This window comes from Vulpes vulpes, chromosome 16, assembly GCF_048418805.1.
Source record: "Vulpes vulpes isolate BD-2025 chromosome 16, VulVul3, whole genome shotgun sequence".
In the NCBI taxonomy this organism is placed as follows: domain Eukaryota; kingdom Metazoa; phylum Chordata; class Mammalia; order Carnivora; family Canidae; genus Vulpes; species Vulpes vulpes.
Genome location: NC_132795.1, coordinates 55712333 through 55739758, shown reverse-complemented (window position 1 = coordinate 55739758; position 27426 = coordinate 55712333). Strand labels below are relative to the sequence as shown.

General features: G+C 54.3%; 1 protein-coding gene across 1 annotated transcript in view; it reads left to right on the top strand.

The window, feature by feature from the left end:
• Positions 1–27426, top strand: part of CACNA1I (calcium voltage-gated channel subunit alpha1 I) — a 112834-nt gene that overhangs the window by 44063 nt on the left and 41345 nt on the right. Inside the window, exons 5-7 of the mRNA XM_072742410.1 lie at positions 6039–6136; positions 20017–20176; positions 26723–27038. Coding sequence (XP_072598511.1) covers positions 6039–6136; positions 20017–20176; positions 26723–27038 — 574 coding nt within the window. The remainder of the gene's footprint in view (positions 1–6038; positions 6137–20016; positions 20177–26722; positions 27039–27426) is intronic.

Genomic DNA, 27426 nt, shown 5'->3' with positions numbered 1-27426 from the left:
TGACTTGCCCAGGGTCACACGGTGCCCTAGCAGCAGAGCTGGGGTTGGGATCTGGCCTCCACGCTCTAACCACTGGGTGAAACTGTCCCCAGGGGTGCAGCCCTATTCTATGCACCGCCATGTGTTTGTGCTTACCGGGTGCCTGAGCAGCTGAGGGGGTGCTTGGGAGCCAGAAGGCGACTGGCACGATGCCTGATGAGGTGGGGTGGGCTGTGCAGAGCTCCTGGAGCCCCCCTCTGTGGTCTGGGCTCTTTCTGAGCCTCAGCTTCCAAATTTGCAGCGAGGGCCATCACCCCACCATGGGAAGGTGTGCAAAGCGCTTGGCACAGAGTGAGCACTCAGAAAGCTCTTGCGAATCATCCAGGACTCTGGGTTGTCCGTGAGAGAAACCCAAGGCAAATGGGGCCCAAGCCCCCAAAGGGAATGCATTGGCTCACAGAACTGGAAGAAGCGGAGGGCAGATCTGGGATTGGGAGAGAGGGAATGCTCAAACCATATGGTCAGGATCCTGCCTCTCTCCAGCTCTGGCCTCGGCCTTCGTTTGAGTTGGCAGATGTCTTAGGCCACCATGGAGGCAAGATGGCCTTAGCGCCTTAGGGTTTCCAGGTGGTGGCTTAGCCAAGGAGAGCCCTCTTGCCTGTGGTCCGAGCTCGAGGGCTGGCCCATCTGGGGTCCCCTGCCTGTCCTGAACTAGTCACGGGAGCTGGGGGCTGGTGTCCACTGGTTGGCCGGGCTGGGTCTCTGGGCTTCTCTTGGGAGTGGGGGTGGGGGATCTGGGGGTGGGGAGGGAGGCTCCTCAGCAGGAACAGGTCAGGTTGTGCCCCAAAGAGCAGGTGTCTGCTCTCTCAGCTCGCTCTGGCATGGCCGCACCCGAGCCCCCCCTCCTCAAGGATGCCCCCAAACTGGGTTCAGCCTCTCTCCTCCTGGGGTGATGTCAGGATGAAAGTGTTCGCTTTAAAGCAAAATTCCTTGCCTAATTAGGCACTTGGGAGCTGGCAGGAGGTAGTGGGGGTTTTTGTTGATTTTTCTTTTTCTTTTTCTTTTTTTTAGACTTTTAGCACTGAAGCTGGGTGATAAAGTAACTGTGTAATTAGGAATTAATTTCTCACTCCCGTAAGCGAGGTCTTACTTGGGGCCGGAGGGAAGTCAGCCCAGTGGTTATTCACTCATACAGTGACCCCCTCTTCACCTTCTCTTTTTTGGAGCAGGCGGGGGGTGGTGAGAGGGTCTCCCACAGGTGTCATCCAGGGTAGGAGGAGGAGGAAGGAGGTAGCTTCTTCTGTCACAGGTTTCATTCATGCTAAGTGGATCCCTGAGTGCCTACTGTGTGCTGTGTGGGGCTGGTGTGTGTGTGTATGTGTGTGTGGGGGTGCATGGCCAGCCCTGCCCCCTCTCTTGCCCCATTCTGAGGCTTACTCCACACAGTCTCTCGGGGGTCCCCATTATGTCCCCATTGTTCACAGCTCATGAATAGCCCCTCATTGGCTTTTCTCTATCTCCCCTCCTCCTTCACCACACTCCCTGGGATCACCTCCCGAGTTCTTGGCTCAGGGTCCACTTGAGGGGAACCCATACTACATGGCAGGTGTGAACAGAGTGTGGAATCAGCCAGAGCAAGAGGGGTGGATTCAGCCTGTGGTGTACAGAGGGGATGAGCAGGGGCTTCATGGAGGAGATGGTCCTGAAGGAAGGCTGAGAGCATAGGGAAGGGGGCAAGACAGGTTGTGTTTGGGGAGCTTGACAGGCTTGGGGTGATGATGTCTCAGACATGTGGAATAGGAGCAAGGCTTGGGGGAGGGGATGGCCAGACTGGAGGGCCCTGTAGACCATGGTCAAGGGGCCTAGACTTTGTTCTGAGGGCAGTGGGGAGCCATGGAAGGTTTAGGTCAGGGAGTGATATAGCTAGATTTGAATTTTAGGAAGTTTTAGCTGACTGAGAAAGGGGTGTGGGGGGAGGAAGCAGGAGACAGGAGAATAGTCAGGAGGTTGCTGTGGCTGTCAGGAGAGAGGGATGGTGGTGACCAGTGACTGAACTAGGGCAGACTAGGGAGCTGTGAGCAGACTCTGCCAAGTTGGTGCACAGAGTCACCATTAGGACAGTGGGGTTCCTAGGGGGTAGATTTAAACCCATAGTTCCACCCTCCTGGCTATGTGATCTGCCCATCTCTCTCCATCCCTGTCCAGTGTACCCCTTTCTATCCTCTTCCCCTCAGAGAAGAATGAGAGCTACTGGATTCTTCACTGTGCACTTACTATGTGTTCTTTATTACTGAATTCATTTACACCCTGTCTTGTTCCCACAGACAGGAGATGGAGGTGCAATATAACACCCCCAAGTAGAAATATAGAAGAGAGAGTTAGAACCTGGGAGAAACGTTTAGGCAAATAGATCTTCTGGAAATATCTTTCTTGCTGCTAAGAACTCAGTAACTCATCCCACCTTTCCCCTTTTGACTTGATTGCCAGGAAGCTCAGAGCTTCCAAGAAATTTCTCCAAGAAATTTCCAAGAAATTCTCCAAGAGATTTCTCACGGGAGCTTTTGAGTGGACACCATGAGGGCTGCAAGTGATGAGGTCTTGGGGGCATTTTTTAAAAAAGATTTTATCTATTCATGAGAGATGCAGAGAGAGAGAGAGAGAGAGAGAGAGAGAGAGAGAGAGAGAGGCAGAGACACAGGTAGAGGGAGAAGCAGGGAGCTTGACACGGGGACTCCATCCCAGGTCTCCAGGATCAGGCCTTGGGCTGAAGGTGGCTGAGCCACCTGGACTGCCCTTGGGGGCATTTTTGCAGTAGACTGCAGAAGGTGTGTTCCCACACTGAAGACCTGGAGGGTCGGGTCAGGGGGAAGGGCAAGGGCTGGGTCAATGCATCTCTGAGTTTGCCAGGCATTGACTGCTTCAGTTTACCTCAGAGATGGGCACGAGCCTGATCAGCCTCCCATGAACTGGTTGGGGTCTGAGTGGTGCTCAGATCCTAAAGCTTCCTAACTCTGGGTAGTCATGGGCCTCGGTGACATTCACTTACACCCTGGGTCTCCTTGTCTTAGGGGAACGCAAAGGGAAATCTTGAGCGTGATTTCTTTTTCTTTTTTTTTTTTAAAGATTTATTTATTTATTCATGAGAGACACACAGAGAGAGAGAGAGAGAGAGGCAGAGATAGGCAGAGGGAGAAGCAGGCTCCCCGCAGGGACCGTGGTGTGGGACTTGATCCCGGATCCCGGGATCATGACCTGAGCCAAAGGCAGGTGCCCAACTGCTGAGCCACCCAGGCGTACTTGAGCCTGATTTCTCACCACAAGGCCTGTCTGTAGATATTTTTCATTCTTGCTCCTGGCCAACCCCGGGGCAAGGTTGCAGTGGGCAGCTTCACTTAAGGACCAGTGGCTCCAGTCCCCCACAGGTTCTGCGTGGGGGGACATGGAGCCAGTGAGGTGGTGTGAAGTAGGGCCAGGGGCCAGGGCAGGGTGGGTCTGAGGGTGTCCAGAATGGGGAGCCCTGGTCCAGGGGAGTGTGGGGAAGGGTGCAGGGGGATCCAGGTAATGGGGGGCTCAAATGGGTTAACATAGGTAAGGCATGAGAACTGCCTGGCAGGCAGTAGGCCCTCAAAACCCATGTGCTTTTCTCTGTCTAGCCATCCGTCTGGAAAGCATCTATTTATTTTTATTGCGAGACTTTGTGGGGATGGGAACAAATCCTGGGCTGTCACCTGCCAGAGCTCAGCAGGTGTGCCCCGGGGCTCCTGAAACAAAGGATCTGAGTGGGTTCAGTCTGGCAGAGGCTGGGAACCGCCACCCCAGCACCCCCAGCAAAGCAAAAGTCAGCCTTGGGGCCCAGCTGTGCCCAGGGTGCGGCGCTGCCCCTGTTGGCAGGATGGAGGGAGGCAGGGCGGAAGGAGGAGGGCGGGCGCGGGAGGGGCTGGCTGGAGCTGGGGTGGCTCCCCTAGGCCTGGGGTGCGTGTGTGCCCGCGCCAGAGAGCGTGCATGCCCGAGCCAGTGTGAGCGCCTGTTTGTGTGCCTGTGTGCCGCCCCCACAATGCCTTCATCACACACGTCTCCCTGGCTGCCTGGAGAGCTCTTTCTACAAAATATGAAAATGACAGTTGGCTCACCCACGCACGGAATCCTCATACAGCTCCGCTCCCTGGTCCCTTCACACACCGCCCTCTGCACACCCACTGCCCTGGGCCGGCCTCCACCTGCAGCCCCCCCACCCCCACCCCGGGCTGCTCTCTTCTCCTCCTCCCCCTCTTCCTCCTCCCACTTCTGCTTCTTCCCCCTCCCTCCTTCCCCCTCCTTTCCTCCCCCTCCTCCCCTCCCACCCCTCCTCCTCCTCCTCTTGCCTCCTCAGGTCCCCCAGGTCTCCATCTCTGTCCCTTTTTTTGTCATGCCCCTTAGCTCTTCTGAATTTGGGCTCTGGTAGGAGTGTGTGTGGATGAGGGTGTCCAAGGAGTGAGTGTGTGTGTGCCCTGATGGCTGTGTGCAGGTGTGTGACTGAGAGAGAGAGAGCATGGGAACCGGAGCCTGTGCCCCAGAAAGCTGGGGGATGGATGGAGGCATTTCAGGCAAAGAAGCTTTCACTCAATTATTCTTCAAGCAGCGGGAGGAGGCGGTGGCTTCACAACACTTGGACAGGTTTGCATGGTGTGTAGGAAAAGCCTTCGTTTCCCTGCTGATGCTAGTGACAGGTGGAACTGGCAGTGGTGCTGGAGCCCTGGGGTGGAGGGTGGGGGAAGCGAGGAGGAAGGGTCTGGTGAGCAGCACCCGGGGTCAGGCTGAGGCTTTAGGCCCTGGGGGGCCTGTCTTTCAGGGAGGGGAAGGCAGGGAGAGGTAGCAACTGAGCAGGGAGGATCTGGTGGGAAGCCAAGAAAGCACAGAGGGGACCCCAGAGATCTGCTTCCAGTGGAGACCTGGGAAGACTTCCTGGAGGAGGCAAACCACCTCCAAGGAGTTTCAGGGCTGGTTGAATGTGGAGAGGAAGAGTGGACGGTTTGATGAGAGGAGAGAACTCAGGCAGTGGTGAGGGCTCTAGTGTTATCTTTGCCTCTGGGTCTCTCCCTGGCTCAAGTGGGCACTCCTGAGCACTGGGGGCAGCTCTGGGTCATTCTTGTGTCTGGATTACCTAGACTGGCCTGTTCATCGTGGTCTCTGGTGTGGAAAAGCTTCCAGGACTCTAGGGGCATCTGCCCGGATCCTAAAACCTGAGTGAGGTTTCAGTGGACGGAGATGAGAGGTAGCATACGGGCAGCAGGGGCAGCGGGCGCAGAGGCCTGGCGTGGCAAGTGCCAGGAGCCCGTGGGGCCGGAGCCTGGATGCCTGCAGGGAGCATGCCGAGAACAGTGAGGACAGCGTGCATTTTCCCTGCAAGGAAAATACAGTGTGACTGTCACACTCCTGGAGATGTGGCCTGTGACACCAAGACTGGTGTGGTGTGAACCTGGCTGGGTGACCTGGGACATGCGATGTCACTTCTCTCCAGCTCCTCCCCTCACCTGTAAACCTGGCCAGCTCAGCCAGGCTTGTTGGGGGCTTGGGGGCTCCTGGAGACATAAGGCCTGGGGGCTCTAGCCCTCTGCCCACAGCGAGGACTTCACGCACGCAGCTGCACCTGTGGTTTTGCCGTCTGGTCACCCCCTGGGGTCACCCAGGGGTCCCCCCCGTTCCTTGGTTCCCCCCACTAGCCTTCCCTGGTTCAGAGGCTGCTGGAAGCAAGGGCAAGAGCCACCTGGCCCAGTGCTGAGCACTCAGTGGAGACCCAAGGTCTCTGCTCCCGTGTTCCCTCTGGCCGCCTCACTGCATCTACTGGAATCCCCAGGACGGTGGGAGGCAGATGCCACCAGTTCCACTTATGGAGGTGGGGACAGCCCAGGCCACACCGCTGATGGGGCCGCAGCCGGGACTCTGACCCTGCTGCTCACTTCTCCCCTCCAGGCAGCCGGAGGCATGGAGGGGCATGCATGGGTGACTAGGTGGCCATGGCCTGGTCCGTGGCCTGAGTGTCCCTCCTGCCCTGTCCCTCACTCTCTGCCCTTTCTCTGCAGGATGGTCGAGTACTCCCTGGACCTTCAGAACATCAACCTGTCGGCCATCCGCACCGTGCGTGTCCTGAGGCCCCTCAAAGCCATCAACCGTGTGCCCAGTGAGTTGTCCCCCACCAGACCCTCCTTCGCTTAGACTGAGCAGCACCTTCCAGGGCCTGTGCTGGGCATGGGGATCCCCCCATGACCGGACAGATGGGGGTTTTGCTCCCACCAGGCTCACAGGCCTGAATGTGGGCCTGAAGATGCTGGAGGGTGGTCCTGGCACCTCTGAGTCCCGAAAGAACTTGAATGGCAGCATTCTGGGGAGTCTGGCTTTTCAGGGACACAGCTCCTCGTGGGGGTGGCTGGCAAGGGGGACACACGTGTGAAAAGAGGCTGCTTAGTTTGAGGGAGAGCCTCATGCCGGGTTTCACTGGGGAGGGGATCCCCAGGCCCCTCAGGGGTGCTGATTTAGAACTCAAGCTCCATAACCAGACCATGCGCCCACCCACCCACATAAGGACCCACCCATCCGTCTGTCTGTCCACATGCCTAGTGTTGAAAGGTTATAACAACAAGCTCTGACATCTGCCCAGATTCATAGTTTCTTTTTAAAGTTTTTTTATTTATTCATGAGAGACAAAGAGAGAGAGGCAGACACAGGCAGAGGGAGAAGCAGCCTCCCTGCAGGGGAGCCTTATGCGGGACTCGATCCCAGGACCCTGGGATCACGCCCTGAGCCAAAGGCAGACACTCAACCGCGGAGCCACCCAGGTGCCCCAGATTCATAGCTTTCAAAGCTTTTCCATCCCCATGATTTCTCATGAGCCATATAATCCCTCCACGAGGGAGGTGGGCTGTTCTCATGGACAACCAAGGTGAAAAAACCGAGACTTGGAAATGGGAAGTAACTTGCTGGAGAGGCCTTCTGACTCCTGGGCAGTGTCCTTCTAGCACCGAGTTAGGAATAGGATGGGGTGAGGAGGGAGAGGAGGAAGGAGCGCTGCCTGCAAGGGTTTCAGCCCTGTTTGGGAGGGACAGGAACTTTGATGAGCACCTGCCCATCTCGTGTGTGGCGTTGGACATACTGACGGCTGACTTAACCCTCTCGACGACCTGTGTGAAGCTCAGAGAGGTAACGCGGTTGGCAGGATGTCACACAGCAATTCAGTGGCAGGACAGGGCTCTGTGCGGAGTTCCATCTGTCCTGAGCCCAGCTCTTTCCCTGGCTCTATCGGAACCCTTGCTTCTCTTCCTTGCCAGAGCCTCAGTTTCCCTGTCTGCAGAAGAGGGGAGGTCCCCTGGCTCGTCTTCCTCCTCCACAGTCAGAGTGGTCCTCACTCCCCCAATTCTTAGCCCTGGGGCTTTGGGGCTTTGTCACTGGTGCTTTCACCCAGCCAGCCTCCCCACAGCCCATCCCCTGTGAGTGCCCCGTGGGGCTGGCCTGAATCCGGGTAGGCCTGGTGGGACCGGAGGCCATGCTGCAGGGTATTTGTGGAGTGAGAGGACCAGGTGGGTGGCTTCATTCTGAGATGGGCAGGCCGGGCAAAGGGCAGAGGGGGTCCTGGGGGCACAGGGGTCTCAAGGCCACACAGAAAAGGTCACCTCCCACACGAGAATGTTGACATGATGGGAACAGGCCCCCGAGGGGCCCTGAGTGCTATCCTGAAGGTCCTGAGGGAAGCATTGGGAGGCTCGGGGGTCGGGGGGTGGGGTGAGTGATGAGAAGCAAAGCGGTGGGGGCAGTGGGGAGGAGCAGTTGAGCACTACCACCTTGGTCCCCTCCCACTGCTCTGGGGAGACTCCCTTGGGGGCAGGGTGGGAGGTGCCAGCTTCTGTCTATCCTTCCCACCCCCACCAATCCTACACGGCTCCTTCAAGTCCACCTAGTTCAAAACCATCCCATTGAATGGATGAAGACGTGAGGCCCAGGGAGGGCCATGACCTGTCCAAGGTCACACAGCAGGCGACCTGGAGCCCAGGTGTCTACCCAGCACACCTGCCATGGTGTGTGTTCCCCTCCCTCATGCCCCACCAACCTTTACTGGGAAACTGGTCACACAGTGGGCTTCCTTCACAGAGCGCCCACTGCTATGCCTGGTACGTGAAAGTCGCTCGATGAATACGTGTTAAGTGGACATGCTGGGCTAGTGCATCGAGCAGCTGTCCCCTGATAGGGCCACAGTACTGTCCGCGCTCAGAAAGAGTGGCGCCCAGGGATCGTGGAGCGCGTGGGGCACGAGGTGGGGAGGGAGGGGGGCTGGTGGTCAAACACGCTGTCTGAACTGAGACCCAGTGTGGTCCGGGGATTAACTGGGCAAGAGAGTGTTCTGGAAATGCCGGGCAGGAGCGCAGAGCATGGGTGGGGATGAGCTGGGCTCAGGGCTGTGGGTGAGTGGTGGTGGCTGGGACCAGGTGGGGCGGGACAGAGAGAGTGGATACATGGAAGGCCCAGGCTTCACCTTGGGGAGTTATGGAGGAAGCCCAGCGTCTGGCAGGAGCAACCTCAGGGGGAGGGCACGGGCAGGGCCACATGTCTCCAGCCGTCCCCACTGCCGTCCCAGGGCAAGCAGAGGTGGCTCTCAGGAGGCAGCCACCATATGGTCACTGTCACTCCACTGGCCACAGAGCCCACAGGCCAGTTCCCCTTCCCAGACGTATGTGTGCACCTGCTGGGGGTCACACACAGGCGTTTGTACATGATCCTAGGGGTGGGGTGGGGGGACAGGATGTGGGTCTCTCTCTATGGGGGGTTCTGTACATCGATGTGTGGGGTGCCTGTGGGTGTGAGGGTCCCTGTGACCACAGGAGACCACGTGTGTGTACATGTGTGTGCACATGAGGGCATGTGTGCACGTGTGGGATGCGTGGCACCCGTGTCTCCCCTGGTCCCCCTTCCTCCCTCTCCCGCAGCACTGAGTGAGGAGCTCATTAGGCAGCTCCTGGCTGTGGAGGTCACTTCCAGGTCCCCAGCACCAGCCTGCCCAGTTCCCTGGAGAAGGGTATCGATGGGCCCTGCGTTCCCGAAGGCTCCAATTTGGGAGGCTGCATGGCCCAGAGTGCCCAGAGAAGGGTTGGGGTCCTTCCTCAGGGGCCTCCCGCCTGGGAGGCCCAGGCAGCCAGGGTTGGGAATAACCTCCTGCTTGGAGCTGCCTGCACCTCTCAGCTGACAGGAAGAACTTGGCCTGGGGGAGTGTTGGGAGCACAGACACCCCCTGGGAGCCAAAATATACCCGGTGCGTCCCCTCCCCCAACTCAGAAACCACCCTGCGCCCTCGCCTTGGAGGGAGACCTCAAGATCAATTCATATTCATGAGGAATTTAGTTACCAGGAGCCCCTGGTTAGAGCAGGTTGGTCGGTCCATCCCCTCCCTTACCGGAGGGGCAGCTTTGCTCCCCGGTGCCACGTCCTCTGCCCAGAGTTGCCAGGGAATGGGTGGAATGTAGGGGGGATGCACAAGTTCCTAGAAATGCTCCTAGAGAGATTTGGTTGGTTGCTCCCTTTGTTTTCTAGATGTTTCCCTGAAACATTCCAAGTCCTCCGGTTGGTCTTCTTTAGTTTCCTAGGCCCCTGGACTCATGCTTTTCAACAATAGCCTGTGGCTTTCAATGTTGCCACTAGATGGCAGGCTGGAGAGCTGGGAATTGTGAAATTATGGGTTATTAATTGTAAAACGGGGGAGCGCGGGTAGCTCCCCATGATTGGAAAAAGTATAGGAACGGCACGATCAGCCAGGAAGACTTAGTTGGGTTGTCAGGGAATGCAAGTTCTGGTTGTTGGCTCTGCCAGGAGCTTGCTGTGTGACCTGGGACGTCCCTTGGTGTCTCTGGACCTCAGTTTCTCTACTTGCACAAAGCAAGAGGAGGACTGGATTAGATGTGTGGTTCTCGACTTTGTCCGGAGTGGACGGGGCATCTGGGAGTCATGGAGCTGTTTGCAGACCTCCACCCTACCCCACAGGTCTCTGTCCTGGCCACTCAACCTCTGATGGGCAGTGGGAAGCAGAGCATGGAGAAGGTTGGGGAGGGAGGAAGGGAGGGGGAGGGAGGGAGGAAACACCAGATTGGGAGTCAGGAGGCTGGGTTCTGGCTCCTTGCTGTGGCCTTCAAAGTCACTGTCCCTTGCTGGGCCTCAGCGATGGGGGCTGGACCATCCCTAAAAGCGTCCCAGCTGGCCCCACTCAACTCCAGGCCTGCACACCCTGTAAGCCTGTTGCAGTGCCTCCCAAAGCCCATTGGCCATACCATTGAAATATGAAAAGTGCCTTTTTTTCCTCCAGCTAGAAACCAGGGCAGGCCCAGCTAGGCCCTGAGCCAGCCGAGTCTGTGCTGCTGGCCCACATCTGTACCTGACTGACCATCTCAGAGACCCATCCAGCTCCCAGGCCCTGGTTTGGCTGTAACCCCCCTCTGCAAAGGGGCCTTGGGACTGGGCCGGGGTGGGGCTGATGCAGAGGGTGGAGGACATGCTCCCAGGGCAGGGCCCACGAATAGGGAGGCGAAGCTGACCATCAGGTCCCAGCGACTGAAGCTGTGCTCTACTCGGACAGGCTTAGGTTCTAGTCCCGGGGCCTCCACTTGCTGGGTGTGGGACCTTGGGCATCCACACTCCTCTCCCCACCCTCATTTCTCCAACAGTAAGACCAGGTTAATAATACCAATTTCCATACAGTTTGGCGAGAATGAAATGCCATAATGTGTGTCAAGAGCTTAGCACAGAGCTCAGTATGCAGAGAGTGGTCAGTAGGTGTTTACTATTGTGAAGAAGGTGCTGGAACATTGAGGACAGAGGGCTGGGGCATCAGGGCATCTTTGCAGAGGCTGATTTGGGGGACAGTCACCAAGCACACAGAGGGTTGGGGACGGACCTGTGTGTGTAGAGGTGGAGGGGAAGAGCCGTCTGGAAGTGTTGGCTGGGGAGGGTACTGCACATCAGGGGCAGGTGGGAGGTGAACTTTCCATATCTCCTGGGGATTTACGAAGAAGATAAGTGGCTGAACTCCATCAAGTGCTTTATGTGGCTGCTTTGTTTTGTTTCATAACAACCCTAGGATGATGGTACCATTGTGATGCCCACTTTACAGATGGAGAAACTGAGGCACAGAGAGGTTGAGTAAACTGCCCAAGGCCTCACAGCTGGCTGGGGACAGAGGCAGGGTTTGAACCTGTGTTTGCACGACCCCGGGACTTTTTGCTCCTTTCCACAACCCCCTTCCTCTCCGTGTAACTTGGACGTGCCCTAGGCAGCCACTCCATCTGCAGGGCTTCAGGAAGTCCCTGCTCACATCCAGGGTCAAAGCAGAAGTGATGCCCTCAAGGACCCTTCCTGAACACCTTTCATTGTCAGAGCACGGAGCTGTGCGGCCTGATGAGGACCTGTCACGGCAGGAGGCAGGGATGCATGGTGGCTAGTACAGAGCATTGCTGCCAGTAGTCAAAGCTTGGCCCTGCATTAATCAGCTTACGGGCTCTGGGAAAGGTTCCTCTCTTGCTTCCTTTTCCCATCTGCACAATGAGGATGGCACGTAGTGCCCTCCACAGGAGTCTGTCTGCATGCCAACTATAGAACAGGTGCCCAACGACCAGCCCCACCCCTGCTTCTCTCACGGAAGCATCCACAGCAGTTAGACCAGTGGCTCCACACCTCTCAGGCCTCAGTTTCCCCATCCCTAAAATGGAGTCCCAGCCCTCCCTGGCTAGACTGGGGGGGCAGCAAAATGTCTGCACAACACCTGCTCCTGCAAGGTGCCCGCACCATACATTGATTGCATGGGTTTCTTATACTCTTGGGATCTTGGAATTAGCGTTGCTGAAAGTCACGAAGACTCTTAGCCTCATCAAGCCTCAGAATCCTAGACTCTTGGTTTCAGAGATCCTCAGAGCCCTGGTTTCAGGATGAGAAGGCTTTGAATGATCTGGTCTTCGGTTGCCAGTCAGGCTAAGGGACTCTGGACTCGTGGCTACCACCTTACCCCGCACCTCAGGCCTGCTCTGGCCCTTTCTGCCCAGGTTCGCGGGTAGCTGGCTCGTGGTTCGGCCTGCTGAGGACAGATGCAGAAGGCCCCAGGGTTCCTTCTGGGTTTCTGCCTTGTGGGCATCTGTTGGACAGGAAGCTGGAGACTCCCTCTGAAACAGAGTTTGCAGGAAAATCTTAGCAGTTTCACTTAAAGTGTGTGTTTACTTGGGCCTTGGGCACAGCTGAAGGAGTCCAGGCCATACCTTGGACTTCAGGGCTCTCCGTCCTTGGCACCCACAGGGCCTCCCGAGGCACCCTGCAGAGGAAGGACTGGCAGTCCCCAGGGGAAGGGAGGGAGGGGAGGAGAGTGGGGGCAGGGTGAGGAGGGAAGATGGGTGGAGGGGCCCGACTTCCCAGGGCTGCTGCCTCTGCAGAAGGGCTGGAGGTGGGTGGGCAAACATCTGGCCTGAACAGCTAGCGCTAGCCAGAACCTGACTTGGGAACAGGAAGAGGAAGCCGCTGTGTGAAGGGAGAAACAGAGAAATGCCTGCGGGTGGGGGGAGGACCAGAGCTATCCTCCCCCTCCCCCACCAGCCAGATCTAGGTCTGCTCTACAGATTAGGAGGGGGCGATTCCTGGGTGGGATATCAGGTCAAGGGAGTGGGCCACTATGCATTCATTCATTCATTCATTCATCCATCCGAAGTAGCATCCACTAAGGGGCCACAGCTCCTTCTCTGCGGGCAGATACTCAAGTCAGGATCTACGGGCAATGGGGACAGGTGCTCTAATGGAGGCAGCAGGGGGCCGAGGGGAAGGGTCACTACCGTGTACTTTGAGGGGGTTTAACAGAGGAGGGGGAACAGGGCATTTGAAGCATGAGTGGGCATTCTTTGGGCCACAGTGGGTTGGGACAGGGGCTAGGACCACCCCCCGCGGCCTGAGCACTCTCCCGGGATGGAGGGTGTAGGGGTGCACTCTCCTTGGCTAGCATTTGTTTCCAGCTCGGGGGTGGCACTGAGGCCCCCTCCCTGCTGGGCTGGGGCCAGCAGCTGTGTCCGCGGCAGCACGGCCTTATGCTGCCCGGCCGGGCCTCCCCGGCGCCCACTGTGCGCCTGATTAGTTGGCCTTGGCAGCGGCAGGGACAGCAGACGGCCTCTCCCGGCCGCTCAGCACCCTCCGCTGCCCCAGCCAGACCGAAGAGGGGGAGCCCCTGGGCCGGCACAGCCTGGGCCCTCTTGCCCTCTGCCCGGCATCCTTTCCGCTGGCTGCGGGCTGCGGGCTGCGCCCCCGGCCGAGGCTGGCGCGGGTCCGGCTCTTTCCGCTTGAGCTGGCCTGGCACAGTGGCTGCGCTAATCTGGGCTGACAGCTCCTGTCTGCAGAGCACCCCGGCCCTACGGGGGAGATGCCCATCAGGAGGTGCGCCCCCCTTCCTACCCCTCCAGCCCCCCCCCACAGTCACCAAGGGCCTCCTGCAGCAGGGGGCCTGGGCTAGGAGTGCCGGGGAAGAGGGGTGAAAAGGTTGAGTGGCTCCATCCGTTTGCCCCCCTGCCACCTGTCTCCTTCCAGCTATGCCACCCGCCTGATAGTCCCAGGCCACACTCCTCTCCCCTGAATCCCAGACCCCACCGAGCTTATGAAATGACTTCACATCCATGTACACCAGGCACTCCCAACTCCACGTGTCCAAACACAGTCCCGTGTCCCTGTGATGGCTGCTCTGTGGCTCTGGCCTCAGGCCCCGGACCTTGGAGATGCCCTGACTGCTCTATTCCCCCACCCCCCACCTCCCATCACTAATCGCTTTGACCTTCAGAAAGCTCTAGAATTTAGCCACGTCCCCAGCCTCCACTGTCACTGTCATCTGGACCCTGCCAGATGTGGATTATCGTAATGGCAGGTGAGCGATGGCTGGGAGGGGCGAGGCAGGACAGAGAGGGACAGATGGACCGGAGACTCAGTCCCCCTGAGAGTTACACAGGAAGCCTGGCATCTGGCAGAGAGGATGTGTGGAGGGCACGAGCCGGGCCACATCTCTCTTGGGTGCCCCTCAGCGCTCCCCATTTCTGTCCCAGGGGAGGGCAGGACTGTGCCCAGGAGGCAGCCACCATATGGCCGCTGTCACCCTGGCCTTGGAGTCCACAGTCCTGGCCCCCCATCCCGAGATGTGTGTGCATGAGGGTCACAGCCAGGTGACTGTATGCTGTCCCGCAGGCTGTCTGCCTATAGGTGTCCTTCTACCCTGGCCCAGCAGAGTCCCTTCTGCCCCCACAGCTGGGGTGATCTCTCAGACCCTCCTCAGACCACGTCTCCCTTCGCCCATGACACTCAGTGGAACAGAGGCCAGAGTTCTCACACCTGCAGGGCAGCCCTGTTTCCACGCCCCCTTGCTCACTTCCCTCCAGCCACACTGGCCTCCTGGCTGTTCCCTGAGTGCCTGCCTCATCCCTGCCCCTGGGCCTTTGCTGGGGCTGCTCCACCGGCCTGGAGAGCTCTTCCCCAGATGCTTGCGCCGCTGATGCCCTCACCTCCTGTGGGTCTGTGCCATGTATCGTCTTGCCAGTTTATACGTACCCTATCCCTGGCCTGGCCTGGCCTCCCCATCCTCTCCTCCTCCACCTGCTGTTTTCATAACACCTGCCACCCAACAAATGAGGAAATGAACTTATTTATTATGTTTATGGTTTTCTCTCTCCCCCTACCCCTATGTGGAATGTCCACCTTCTGAAGGCAGGGGGCTTGGTCTGTTTATTCATTGTTTTAACTGATGCACCCTTGAGCCTAGAACAGTGCCTGGCACATAGTAGGTCTTCACTAAATATTAGTTGAATGGCTCCATCCATCCATCCATCCATCCATCCATCCATCCATCCATCACTTCTTCATGGCCATCTTTGCAGGGAGTGGGGGAAGGCACTCTGTGCCAGGCCCTGGGCTGGATTGGAGGATGCAGAACCCTCCTCAGGGGCCTCACGTTCAGGACACTGTCAATTTGGGAGGCCAAGGTAGAGCCATGAACCGATGAGGGCCAAAAGCACAAGAAGTGCTGTGATGGAGGGAGGGCAGGGTGGGGGCAGCTCATTGTAGGGGTACCAGCCCAGCCCGGGGACCAGAAGAGACTGGCTGAGGGCTAAGAGAGGAGGAGAGATGGCTTTGTGAGTGTGTGAGGGCTTTCCAGGGCTGGCAGGGGAGCGGCCTGGCTGTGTCCCACCGGCATGGAGCCCTGCCGCCCTGGGGAGTGGACCCGGCACTACTGCCCAATAGGAACAGGACCCCGTGTGGCAGAGGTGGGGTAGGGCCATGTAGGTGGGGGCAGAATGTGTGTGAAGGTGAAGAGTAGGGCTGTGGGGGGCATGTGCCAGCCTGGCTGGAGAGCAGGTGCAGGTGTGGCACAGTGGATGGAGGGAGGTGTAGCTGGGGGGATAGGCTGGGTTGAGTAGGGGCTGTAGGGGCTGGCAGGTGGGATGAGTTTGTATTTTCCCCATGGGGGTAGATGGACTGCTGGAAGCTTCTGCCTTTGGGCAGATACCCCTCTGAGGTATCCTGACCCTGTGTTTTTCTTGAGAGGCTGGCTGGACAGGAACCCTTGTCTTCTGTACGTGAGGCTGCTGGGACCCAGAGAGGGCAGGCTCTGTCTCAAGGCCGCCCAGCCAGGACTGGCACCCACATTTCCTGCCCTGTGTTGTTGCTCCGGACACTCACCAAAGTAGAGACTGTACTAGATGTCCTGGAGACTCTGGGGTCCTCTTTCTCTTCTTGGCTTGGGAAGCACGGCCTTCAGCCACACTCGTTGGGTTGCCTGGAGCATATCCTTGGCCTCTGCCCTAGGCTGAAGGCCCAAAAATCACACTACAAAGGCAGAACCAGATAAGCTCATCCTGAGAGATGGGGAATGAGATCCTGGGGAAAGTAGAGGCAGGAAGGCTTCTTGGCTAACTGGGGGTGGAAATCAGAGAAGACTTCCTGTCAGAGGAGGGCCGGGCTGGGGATAGGTACAGAGGGACATGAGTAGGAAGGATGGTCTGAGGCAGATGTCTCTCTTGGTCTCTCTTTCTTTCCAACTCTGACCTCTATCTCCATTTCTCCTCCCTCACCTCTCTGCCTCCACCTCCTATGCCCGGTGCCAAGGGGAGCTGAGGGCAGAGAGGAACTGGCCAACTTGCCTTAGCTAATTACTTGACTGCAGGCATAAAAGGAGGATTAGCTGGGGTCTTACAGGGTCCTCCCTGACTCCCTAATCCTGTGGCCCCTTTCCCCTGGCATGGAAACGATGGATTGGTTTTGAGTCCCTAATTAGCTAATTATGCCTTGGCTCAGTGGCCCTGGGACTCCCCGGGCCCCAGGGAGGGCTGTGGAGTGAGCTGGGGCCTGGCTCTGCAGATGGGAGGAGGGGTGGGGGGAACAGGCTGCCATTCAGGGAAGCCAGCTGAGCAGGTTTCGAGGAGCCTTTCAGAATTTCAATATCCTGGAGAACAAGGGAAATGTAATTAATTGAGCAACAAAGGCTGGGCTCAGGGGAGCAGCCACGGAGCAGCCGGGCTGGGATTGTGCAGAGCCACCTGCCTCCTCCCACCCAGCCTCTTCAAATGTGGCCGCTGGCCGCCAGTGCTGGCATCCTGCCTCTGTCCCTGTCCCCTAGGACAGCCCCGTCCGGGGCTCGGCCTGCTCAGAATCTGCCCCTGGGCCTCCCTGACCAGGCACCTAGCATTGAAGCCCCACAAGCCCTGACTCCGATTTGCAGCCACCACCCCCCACCCCCAGCGTGGCCCCTATGCCCTTTCTGAATGGTCATCCCCCTGTGCCTCTGCCACAAGCCCCCATCATCCTTCAGGATCCAGGTCAAGTCAGTCCCTCCAGGAAGGGGCCCAGAGCTGCCACCACTCCCCAGGCTTGGTTGTGTTTCCCAGCACTGTGGTCCCCTGTCCCCCTGCTGCTAGACTGCAAGCCCTTGAGGGGCTGTGATGCCGAATGGATGATGGCGCACCAGAAAGGCCTGCAACTGGCTAATGTCACATTTGGGTGGATTTGGATGCATGGCAAGGGTGCTTGCTTGGTCTGTTTCTTTGCTTCCTTCCCCCCAACCCTTGGCTACCCCATTGGGGGTGGGGGGTGGGGTACTGAGCCCCACTCACCCTGGCCTGCTCTCAACCAGAGGCAGCAGCCTGCAAGGGAGCCCCACTGCTTTCTCAGGAGGAGGGTGACCTAGTTTTGTGTGTGGGGGGGAGGATGGGGTAGGCATTAATTATTGATCGGAAATCAAGCCACACAGAGCTCATGATGCAGATCTGCAATAATTACCCTCATTAACAACCACCTTAGCATCACCTCTGGAATGAATCAAAATCTGGATAGGACCCCTGTTCTCCTTGTTGCCATTTTTTCATCCTTCCCTCTCAAGTCTTCCATTCTTTCCTCATGACTTAGCATGTCATTCAACAAATGCTGGCCGAGCCTTTGTTCTGGGCTAGGACCCGCTGGGTTCTGAGAATACTGATGCAGACACAGGCCCTGCTCCCGGGAGCTTACAGCCCAATGGAAGAGGTAGGAGGGTAAACAGATAATTACACACTAGGGCTAGAAGACTATCTCGTAAATGGGGCCTCTAAGGTTGTGCAGTATGCAGCTTATACAACTGTACAAGGCAGTCTAGGCTAGGTCAGAATTGCTGAGGTTGCCCAGAGCAGAAGAGAGAGGGATGAACTCTACCTGGGGTGAACTAAGGAAGGGTAGGGGAAAGCTTTATAGAGAGAAAGTAGAGCTTCAACTGGGTTGTGGTGGCCGAATAGGGATTTGCCAGGTGTGAGAGATGGAAGGGTGTTCCAGAAAGAATAGCATGAGTAAAAGCACGGAGTTGTGAAATCCAGGGGTATATTGGTATATTTACGGAACTTCAAATAATTTGGTATTGAGAGAAAAATAGGCGTAGAGGAGAGAGAGAGAGAGAGATATTGAGAGAGATGAACCTAGAGAGGTAGGTGGAGTCAGACCTCACAGGACCTTGGAAGTTATGCACTCAAGAGTGATCCACTAGCTCCTGACCCACTTTGGGGCCACAGACACTTGTGTGGACCTTCTCCCAAGAAAAACTGATGATGTCATACCTGCACATTTTATAGCAGTGTCGTAAGGTTCGCGGACCTCCTGCAGCACTTCTAGGCGGTTGTCCGGCATTGCCCTCGTTCTGTCCTAGGCTCTGTTTTCCCTGGGCTGGCTTCAATCGCAGGAAGCGCTGCCCTGCAAAGGCAAGACAGTCCCAGCAGCTCCAGGCGTTCACCCTCCCCGGCTCCCCAGCTCTGCAGAAGAGGGTTTCCCTCCCCCTACAGTTCCCACACAAGTCTCAGGGCTGACCCTCATTGGTCCTGGCTGGGGTCACATGCCCATTCCGGACCAATCCCTGGGGCTGGGGGAACAGAATGCATTGATTGGCCAGGCCCCGTCACGTGATCTCTAGGCAGCCCAGCCAAACCACGGGTCGGCAGCGGGGGAGTGGGGCTGTTTTCACAGGACTGTGAAGTGTGTTGGGGCCAAAGCACGGAGGTGGCCCGTCAGCCGGGGGTTTGTACTCCTGTGGATTCTCTAGTTACTGGGGTGGCTGGATCATCCTGCGTGGAGCCAAGCGGGATTGGGCGGCATACAGAGGGGTAATGAGGTCGTGATGGTGGGTGACATCACCCAGACTTGGGAGAGCAGGTGAGTGTCACAGGTGGGGGCCGGGATTGAGCCTGTGGAAAGGGAGAGGGGTGGATGGTGCGGATGGTGGTGTGGGTCAGCCCAGAGCAGGAGAGGCAGAAGGGAAGGATGGGGAGGTAGATATGAAGGGTGGTAAGTGTATGGGGGGGAAGGCCAGAAGCTGTAGGGTGGGAAGCCTTGGGGTTTGCTGAGATTGGGGTGTGGCCCAGAGGCTGGGGAGGTTTTGTAGGGTGGCTGCCGTCTAATCCCATCCCTTTGCTGAGAGGCCTCGTTTTCCAAGAGGGGAAGGGACTGGCTCAGGGTCTCATGGCAAATAAGGCAGGATTTGAATCTGGATCTCTCTAAATCAGAGGCCGTATGTCTTCCCTACCTGCAGGGTTTTAGGATGTCAGGCCGCTGCAGGATGTAACTGGCACATTCTTCTCCCCTTTCCATACCCAGCTGGAAAGCCCCCTTGGTCACCCTGACCCCCCCCCCCCCCCCAAGGGACTCCTGTCTCCATTGCCATTTTCTCATTTCTTCTTTTCTTGCCTCTGGCGTGGCTGATTCTTTATAGCTATTCCTCAGGAAGGAAAAGCCTGTGCTGCCATCGGGCCAGATCGGAGTCTGCTGCTGGCAATGGCTCTTCTGTGTGCTGACCCAGAGCCGGGTCTGGTTCTATCATGCGGTGGGGTGGGTCAGGCCAGTAGCTCCGGCTGGCTGCACTGCTGTATCCTGACATGCTCGGGGAACCAGCGGCTGCCCCAGCAATGAAGGACATTTGGGACACATTCATTAGGCACCTACTGTGTTCATCTGGGTGGATTCTGGGCAGAGTGAGATGAGCCAGCCTCGGTCTCAGGCTGCCAGGTAACTGGGGGTTGTGGAGGGAATGCCAGACATGGTGTCAGGACACCTGTTTTAAATCCAGACCCTGCTGCTTCCCAGCTGTGTGACTTTGGGCAAGTTGTTTTAGTTCTATGAACTTCCAGTTACTTCTTCTATGAAATAGGGATAACATCACCACCCTTACAGAGTTGTGAATTCTGAAGGAGATCATCTTGGTGCATTACCCAGAAGAGAGTTTGGCATGTAAATGGTGTTCCATAAATATCTGCTAATTCATCCAGAAGCTGGTGGAAGTGTGGTAGGGCCCAGAGCCATTTCCATGGCCTCTGGATGGAGGGGCAGACACCAAGGAGAATGGCCGCTGATGGCCGCTGAGCAGGCTGGGAGCAGTTAGGAGCCTCTACCTGTGTGTCCCCCCCTCTCCTCCCAGTGCCTCTCCTTCTTTTCCTGAGCCTACTCTCCCTCTCTCCTCTTGGGACCTCTGCTCCCAAGTCCTACAATCTCTCCACTCTCCCCCACTCACAGGTATGCGGATCCTGGTGAACCTCCTCCTGGACACACTGCCCATGCTGGGGAATGTCCTCCTCCTCTGCTTCTTTGTCTTCTTCATCTTCGGCATCATCGGCGTCCAGCTCTGGGCGGGCCTGCTGCGTAACCGCTGCTTCCTGGAGGAGAACTTCACCATGTGAGTGTAGGCTTCGCCACCCAGGGGGCTGCCAGCCAGCTTCCCCTGGGGTGGCAGTGGTGCCGGATGTTTTAGGGCTGGGTTTCCCTGTCAAACACCTGGTCCCAGTCCTTATTCCCACTGGTGCAGAGAAGTCAAGCAATGTGCACAGGTGAGTTGGTGATGGGTCTCCCGTGAATGGCTGGACGCGAAGAGGAGCACCGTAGGCCACTGAGGGTCTCAAAATGGGTATCACAGAGTCTCAGTCTAACATAGGCCCTTAGATGCTAATTCAGCTCCCAGTGACTCTTACTTAATACACAGTTTTAACTTACTGGTGATTGGGAATGGGGCCAGCAGAGTGGAAGCAGCCAACTAGGAGGTCCCACGGGAGGGGAATGGACACTTAGGACCCAAGCAGACATGATGCCAACAGGGAAAAAGAAGACAGAAAACCTCAAAAGCAGACACAGAACCTGGCCCCATTACAGCACAGTCATTCCTCTCGGTGACTGAGTCATCAAGAAAAGGTCAGTGCTCAGTTGGCCCATTTGCGTGGATGAGCGGGAGGGCGGGCTACTCCTCAGGGAGGCGATTGGCAGAGCCGTCTAAACAAGTCAAGCTTTGGCTCTTGGAGGAGTTGGGTGGAGTCCTCTGAGAGATTTGACAACTGTGGAATCTCCACCGTCTTTGAGTGCGCGGACCTGCACAGATGCGTTGGGACAGGAGCATACTACTATTTTACCGTGCGTTAGCACGCTCCTGCCCTGGGCCAGGCCCAGGGAGACAGAAATAGGGGAGTGTGTTCATTCAGCCTCTCACTCCACAAAAGCCCTCAAGTGGCTGCTCTTGCCAAGCCTGTGCTTAGTGCTGAGGACACAGCAGAAGATGGAGTTCCTGCCCTTGGGGAACTGGTCACAGATGCCTCCACGGAGTGGCTCCTGTGGACTGAGGACGACTGCAGGAGGCATGGGGACGCTGCAGGGGTTGGGCTGAGCTTTCTCCCCACTGGCCTGTCACTACCACAGAGCTGGGGTGAGGATGGGGGAGGGGCCTGGCTCACCTGCCCATCGCTGCGGGGACCCGTGGGGTACCTGGGTAGACCAGAGAAGGGGCAACATTGTGGGAAGGACCCTGTGGTGGTGGTGGTGGGGTCTACCCTTGGGTCAATCACTTGGAAGAGGTGGGCCGTGAGGCAGCAGGAGATGGGGGGGGGCACCTGCTTCTCCTGGTCTAGTCTTAGCGGATGGAGATGCACAGGTGTGAACTCTCAGCTTTGAGGGTTCAGGACCCATCCAGAACCCTCTGTCCCACATAGATGTTTCCCTAGGTTGTTCCGTGGCCACCCCCTTCTCATTATCCCACCGCAGCTCTGTGTTACCACCCCCTCACACCCTCCCACTGCCCCCCCCCCCCACTCCCAGACACTCTTGCATCATCCTGCTTGATTTCCTCTTGGCACCATCTCTGTCTGAAAGTACCTCACTTGGGAGTCTATTTAGTTCATTTTACTTGGTTGTTGAGTGTCTCTAGACTGGTTTATTTACTTGGTTAGCAGTGACGAAGGGCTCGGGGGTAACAGGTGTGATTGAAATAATCCTGCAATCTGGCTCCACGTGGAGGCCCGGTGACAGAGGCTCGAGCAGAGTATTGAGCTCCAGGGCAAGCATGTCCTCTGTCAAGTGTCTGGTCCCTTCTTCCCGATTCTGTCTAAGCATTCATGTGCACGCACACGACCGTTCACATCCCAGACAGGTTTTAAAGATGCGAATTGCTCTGACAGTGTGGCTTGAGGGTGTTTTCACACCAGTGTTTCTTGTTCCATGGATAAACAGCAGTTCTTCTAGCGGGCCCCTGCGGATGGGCCTCACATGGTGTCCAAGGTTCTGTTTTTGCATCATGCACGTGTGTGATCTGTGTAGACACCCATGATCGATGGGTAGACTCGTAACTGCTAGTCAAAGTGTATGTATATTTTTATCCCTTTTTTGGTTAAGATAACAAATTGTGCTCAGTAGCGGGCACAAGTGTTAAGTGTATGGCTTAATGAAGTTTTAGGTGGACTTAACGAAGTCTACGCCAGTGTTAGGCTACCCAGAGAAACTTATGGGGCCCAGGGAGGCTCCCCCCTGCGCCTGGCCAGTTCCTATCCCCCACACCCCAAAGTAGCCACCATCCTGACCTCTATTTGTGTTGCCTGTTTTTGAGATTTCTTACACTGGAATCCTACAGGAAGCTATCTTTTGTGTCAGCTTTTTTGGCTCAGTGTAACGTGTCTTTGAGATTCACCCACATTCTTGCGGGTGGCAGTAGTTTTTTTGTTTTTCATTGCTGTGGGTAGATATTGAGCAAATATACAAGTACTTATTTTTTTCATTCCACTGTTGATTTGAGTTGTTTCTGGTTTTTTTTTTTTTTAATTCTTTTTGGCTTTTATGACTCATGCATATTCTTGTACATGTCTTTGGTGGCTAGAGCCGTCCTTTCTTTTGGGTGAATACCCAGGAATGGAACTGTGAAGGGTGCAAGTGTGTTCAGCTTTAGGAGATTTTGTCGAATGGTTTTCCAAAATGGTTGCATTAAATGTCTATTCGCAAAGTCTGAGAGTTCCAGGGGCCTGGCATCCTTATCAACGTTTGGTGTTGTCAGTCCTTTTAATTTTAACTATTCCAGTGAGAGGGCTGTGGTATCTTATTGTGGTTTTAATTTGTACTGCCCCGATGTCAAGTGATAATTAGCACTTTTCACGTTCATATGGCCCATCCGTCCATCATCTTATGACGTGTCTGTTACAGTCTTTTGCCATTTTTAGATTGGGTTGTCCTTTTATTACACATTTGTAGTGGTTCTTTATATTCTGGATTTCTTCCCTTTGGTTGGAGATATACATGTATATGTATATGTAATTGCAGATGTTTTATATATGTAAATTATGTATTTGCATCCTTTGGTGGATATGTGTGTGTGTGTATATATATATATATATATATATATACACATATCTCAAATATTTTATTCCAGCCTGTTCCATTTTTACTCTCTTAATGGTGCTATTTGATGAACAGAAGCTCTTAGTTATAATGAAGTTCAAATTACCAATCATTTTTTTAGTATTGCTTTTTGTGTCCAGTTTAATCTTTTCTTAACCCAAGGCAATGAAAATATCCTCCAATGTTTTCTTTTAGAAGCTTTCCCAGTTTATCTTTCACATTTAGTCTTGTATTCCATCTCAAATAATTTTTAGTATGGTATGTGGTTGGGTTGAGATTCCCTTCCTATAGGTGAATTTCATTGTCCCATCACCATTGATTGAGAAGTCCATCCTTTCTCTGTGGAGCTGCAGTGGTGTCTTTGTGGCCGTCAGGTGGCCATTGTATTTGGTTTGGATGTGTACATGTTAATTGATGATGGATGTTGCCAAATTCCCTTGTTAAAAAGGTTGTATCAATATACACTCCTGCCAACAGCGTGTGCGCATGTCTGCTTGCACTCATTCTTTTCCGCACTCAGTACTATATCACCCTGAAACATTTCCATTTGGATGGGTGTAAAATGACCTTGATATTATTTTTGTTTGTATTTTCCTGTTGTTAGTTAATTGAGTATCTCTTCCTATATATGGTTATATTGTTCTCTTTTTTCTTTTTTTAAAGATTTTATTTATTTATTTATAAGAGACACAGAGAGAGAGAGACAGAGACAGAGACATAGGCAGAGGAGAAGCAGGCTCTACGCAGGGGAGCCTGATGTGGGACTCAGTCCGGGGACTCCAGGATCACTTGCTGAGCCGTAGGCAGATGCTTAACCACTGAGCCACCTAGGCATCCTGGCCTCTTTTTTTTTCAAGTACATTGGCCATTTTTATTTCTTTCGTGAATTTATTTTCTTTGTTATGTTCTTTTCCCCCCTGTGGTTATTTTTCTTTTTCTTACTGAGTTACAGGTGATCTTAATATACTGTAGATGGTTATTGTTTTTTTTTTTTTTTAAGTTTATTTATTTATTTTTTAGTAACTTCTACATCCAACGTGGGGCTTGAACTCACAATTCCGGAATTGAGAATCACATGCCCTTCTGATTAAGCCAGCCAGGCGCCCCTCTTTTATTTGTGTTATATGTTACCAGTACTCATCCCAGGGGAGTGGCAATCCCTGGCCCGGTTTTGTAAATAAAGTTTTATCGGAACACAGCCATGCCCACTTGGTTACCTGTTTTTTATGATTGTCTCACATTACAATGATGCAGATGAGCAACTGGCACAGAGACTATATGGTCTGCAAAAAATATTTTCTATCTGGCCCTTTACAGAGAAAGCTTGCCTACCTCTGCTTTCTATCAGTTTGTTCTTTTTTTTTTTTTTAAATTTTATTTATTTATTCATGAGAGACACACACAGGCAGAGACATAGGCAGAGAGAGAAGCAGGCTCCATGCAGGGAGCCTGATGTGGGACTCGATCCCAGGTCTCCAGGATCATGCCCTGGGCCAAAGGCAGGCGCTCAATCGCTGAGCCACCCAGGCATCCCTATCAGTTTGTTCTTATCTTAGTACTTAGTATGCTCTCTTTTATCTTATAGAGATTTTACATTTGGGGTGCTTGGATGGCTTAGTTGGTTAAGTGACACTTGATTTTGGCTCAGATTATAATCTCAGGATTGTGAGATTGAGCCCCATGTCGGATTCCATGCTGGGCATGGAGCCTGCTTCAGATTCTCTCTCTCTCTCCCTCTGCCCACCACCCCACCTTCTAAACAAAAAAAGAAAAAGAAAGAAAGAAAATTTACATTTGTTTATAGTCAATCTTGACATTTTCCTTTGTAGAATTTGGATTTGGTGTATTTTATCCAGAACGCCTTATATATCTTGAGTTAACAAAAATATTCTCTTTCTCTTATAATATTTTTTTGTAATGTTTGTTGCATTTATGATTTTTAATCCACCAGAAGTTTATTATTTTAAATTCTGTAATATATTTTACTTAACCTAATATATCCAAAAGATTATTATTTTTTCTTTTTTTTTAAGGATTTATTTATTTATTTTAGAGAGAGAGTGAGAGAGAGCACGCACAAGTGGGAGGGGCAGAGGGAGAGGGAGAGAAAATCACAAGCAGACTCTGTGCTGAGTGCAGAGTCTGACATGGGGCTTGATTTCATAACCCTGAGATCATGAACTGAGCCAAAACCAAGAGTCAAACACTTAATGGACTGTGCCACCCAAGTGCCCCCAAAGATTATTTTCAATGAGCAATCAATATCAATTGATAATCAATATTATCAATATTACAACTAATGAGGTAACTTACATTCTATTTTTCTTTTGATACCAACTCTTCAAGAAGTTTATTTTTGTATAGAGTGTGAGGTAGGGATCTAGCTTTATTATTTTCCAAACAGATAGCTATTATCTCAATGCCATTTATTGTGTAGTTCTTCCATTCTCTATGGATCTGAAAAGGTTTTTTTTTATAATAGACTATGTTCCATTTTATGAATGGGTTTGCCTTCTGTGCCCTGTGGTGTTCCACGAATCTTTCTGTTCCTGTTGCAATATTACAATATTACAACTAATGAGGTAACTTACATTCTATTTTTCTTTTGATACCAACTCTTCAAGAAGTTTATTTTTGTATAGAGTGTGAGGTAGGGATCTAGCTTTATTATTTTCCAAACAGATAGCTATTATCTCAATGCCATTTATTGTGTAGTTCTTCCATTCTCTATGGATCTGAAAAGGTTTTTTTTTATAATAGACTATGTTCCATTTTATGAATGGGTTTGCCTTCTGTGCCCTGTGGTGTTCCACGAATCTTTCTGTTCCTGTTGCAATATCGCACTCTAGTAATAATTGTAGTTGTATTTTACTCTCTTGTAGGGTTGGACTCCACTCATCTTTCTCCTTTTAAAAAATTGTCTTGACTGTTCTCCCATCCAGATAAATCCTAGAACCATCTGGCCAGGTTCCACAGACAGAAACACGTTGGGATTTTGATTGGATTGCATTGAATCATTCTTTAACCCCACAGGATGGGTAGGGCAGTGATTGTCATCTCTGTTTTGCAGATGAGGAAATTGAGGTCTGGAGAGAGGAAGTGAACAGTCCAAGGTCACCTAGATGGGAAGGGGTGGGGCAGGCAGAGGATCAACTCCTCATCTGTTGGATCAGTAAAATTCAGTGTTTGTTGATTAAACATGTACTCTGGGCTGACCAAGCAGTGTGTGGGAACGGGGGAGGCTGAGACCCCCCATCCCTTGCCCTAGCAGAGCTTCAGCCTCCCAGGGAAGTTGGGTGCATATTCCCCAGGAGCCATATAGGGACCAAGGACTAGCCCTTAGGGAAGGCCCCTCAGTGGGGGGACCCTGGAACTGACCACAGTGAGTTGGTCAGCGGGAGATTTTTCGACCGCGGGGAAGGGTGTCCCCAGTGGGGGGACAACACAGACAAAGGCCCAAAGGCAATGACAAGACCTGTGGGACAGATTTGCCACACTGCATCGCCTCCCCCACTCTGCTCCTCCTGGTGATAACCTCTCCCCTTCTCTTTTACCCACTGTCATCACCTGTGGACAGACAAGGGGATGTAGCCCTGCCCCCCTACTACCAGCCAGAGGAGGACGATGAGATGCCTTTCATCTGCTCCCTTTCGGGGGACAATGGCATCATGGGTTGCCACGAGATCCCCCCACTCAAGGAGCAGGGCCGCGAGTGCTGCCTGTCCAAGGATGATGTCTACGACTTCGGGGCAGGGCGCCAGGACCTCAATGCCAGTGGGCTGTGTGTCAACTGGAACCGCTACTACAATGTGTGCCGCACAGGCAGTGCCAACCCCCACAAGGGTGCCATCAACTTTGACAATATCGGTTACGCCTGGATCGTCATCTTCCAGGTGAGGCCACTCAGGCCTGGCGCCAGCGCGCGTGCCAGCGCCTGGGAGACCAGAGCTGGCTGGGGTGAGGGGTGGAGTGAACAGCTTCTTCTGGCAGCTAGGGCTTTGTGCTAGGTGTTCCGCTGAAATCTGCCCAACTTGCTGGCATAGTGGGCGTTATCATGCCCCTGTGACAGGCAGAGTGCCTGAGGTTTGAAAGAAAGGAGGCAAGCTATTTGAGGATCACATGCTATTTAATGGAGAATCAGGATTTTAATCCAGGTCTGGGGGACCCCAAAGTTTGTGCTCTGTGGAATCTCAAGTTGCCTGGGGGCATATGGATCCCAGCAGGGAGGTCTGTTTATAGAGGAGAGAGCCCAGCCTCAGGCCTGGTTGGGGCCAGGGGCTT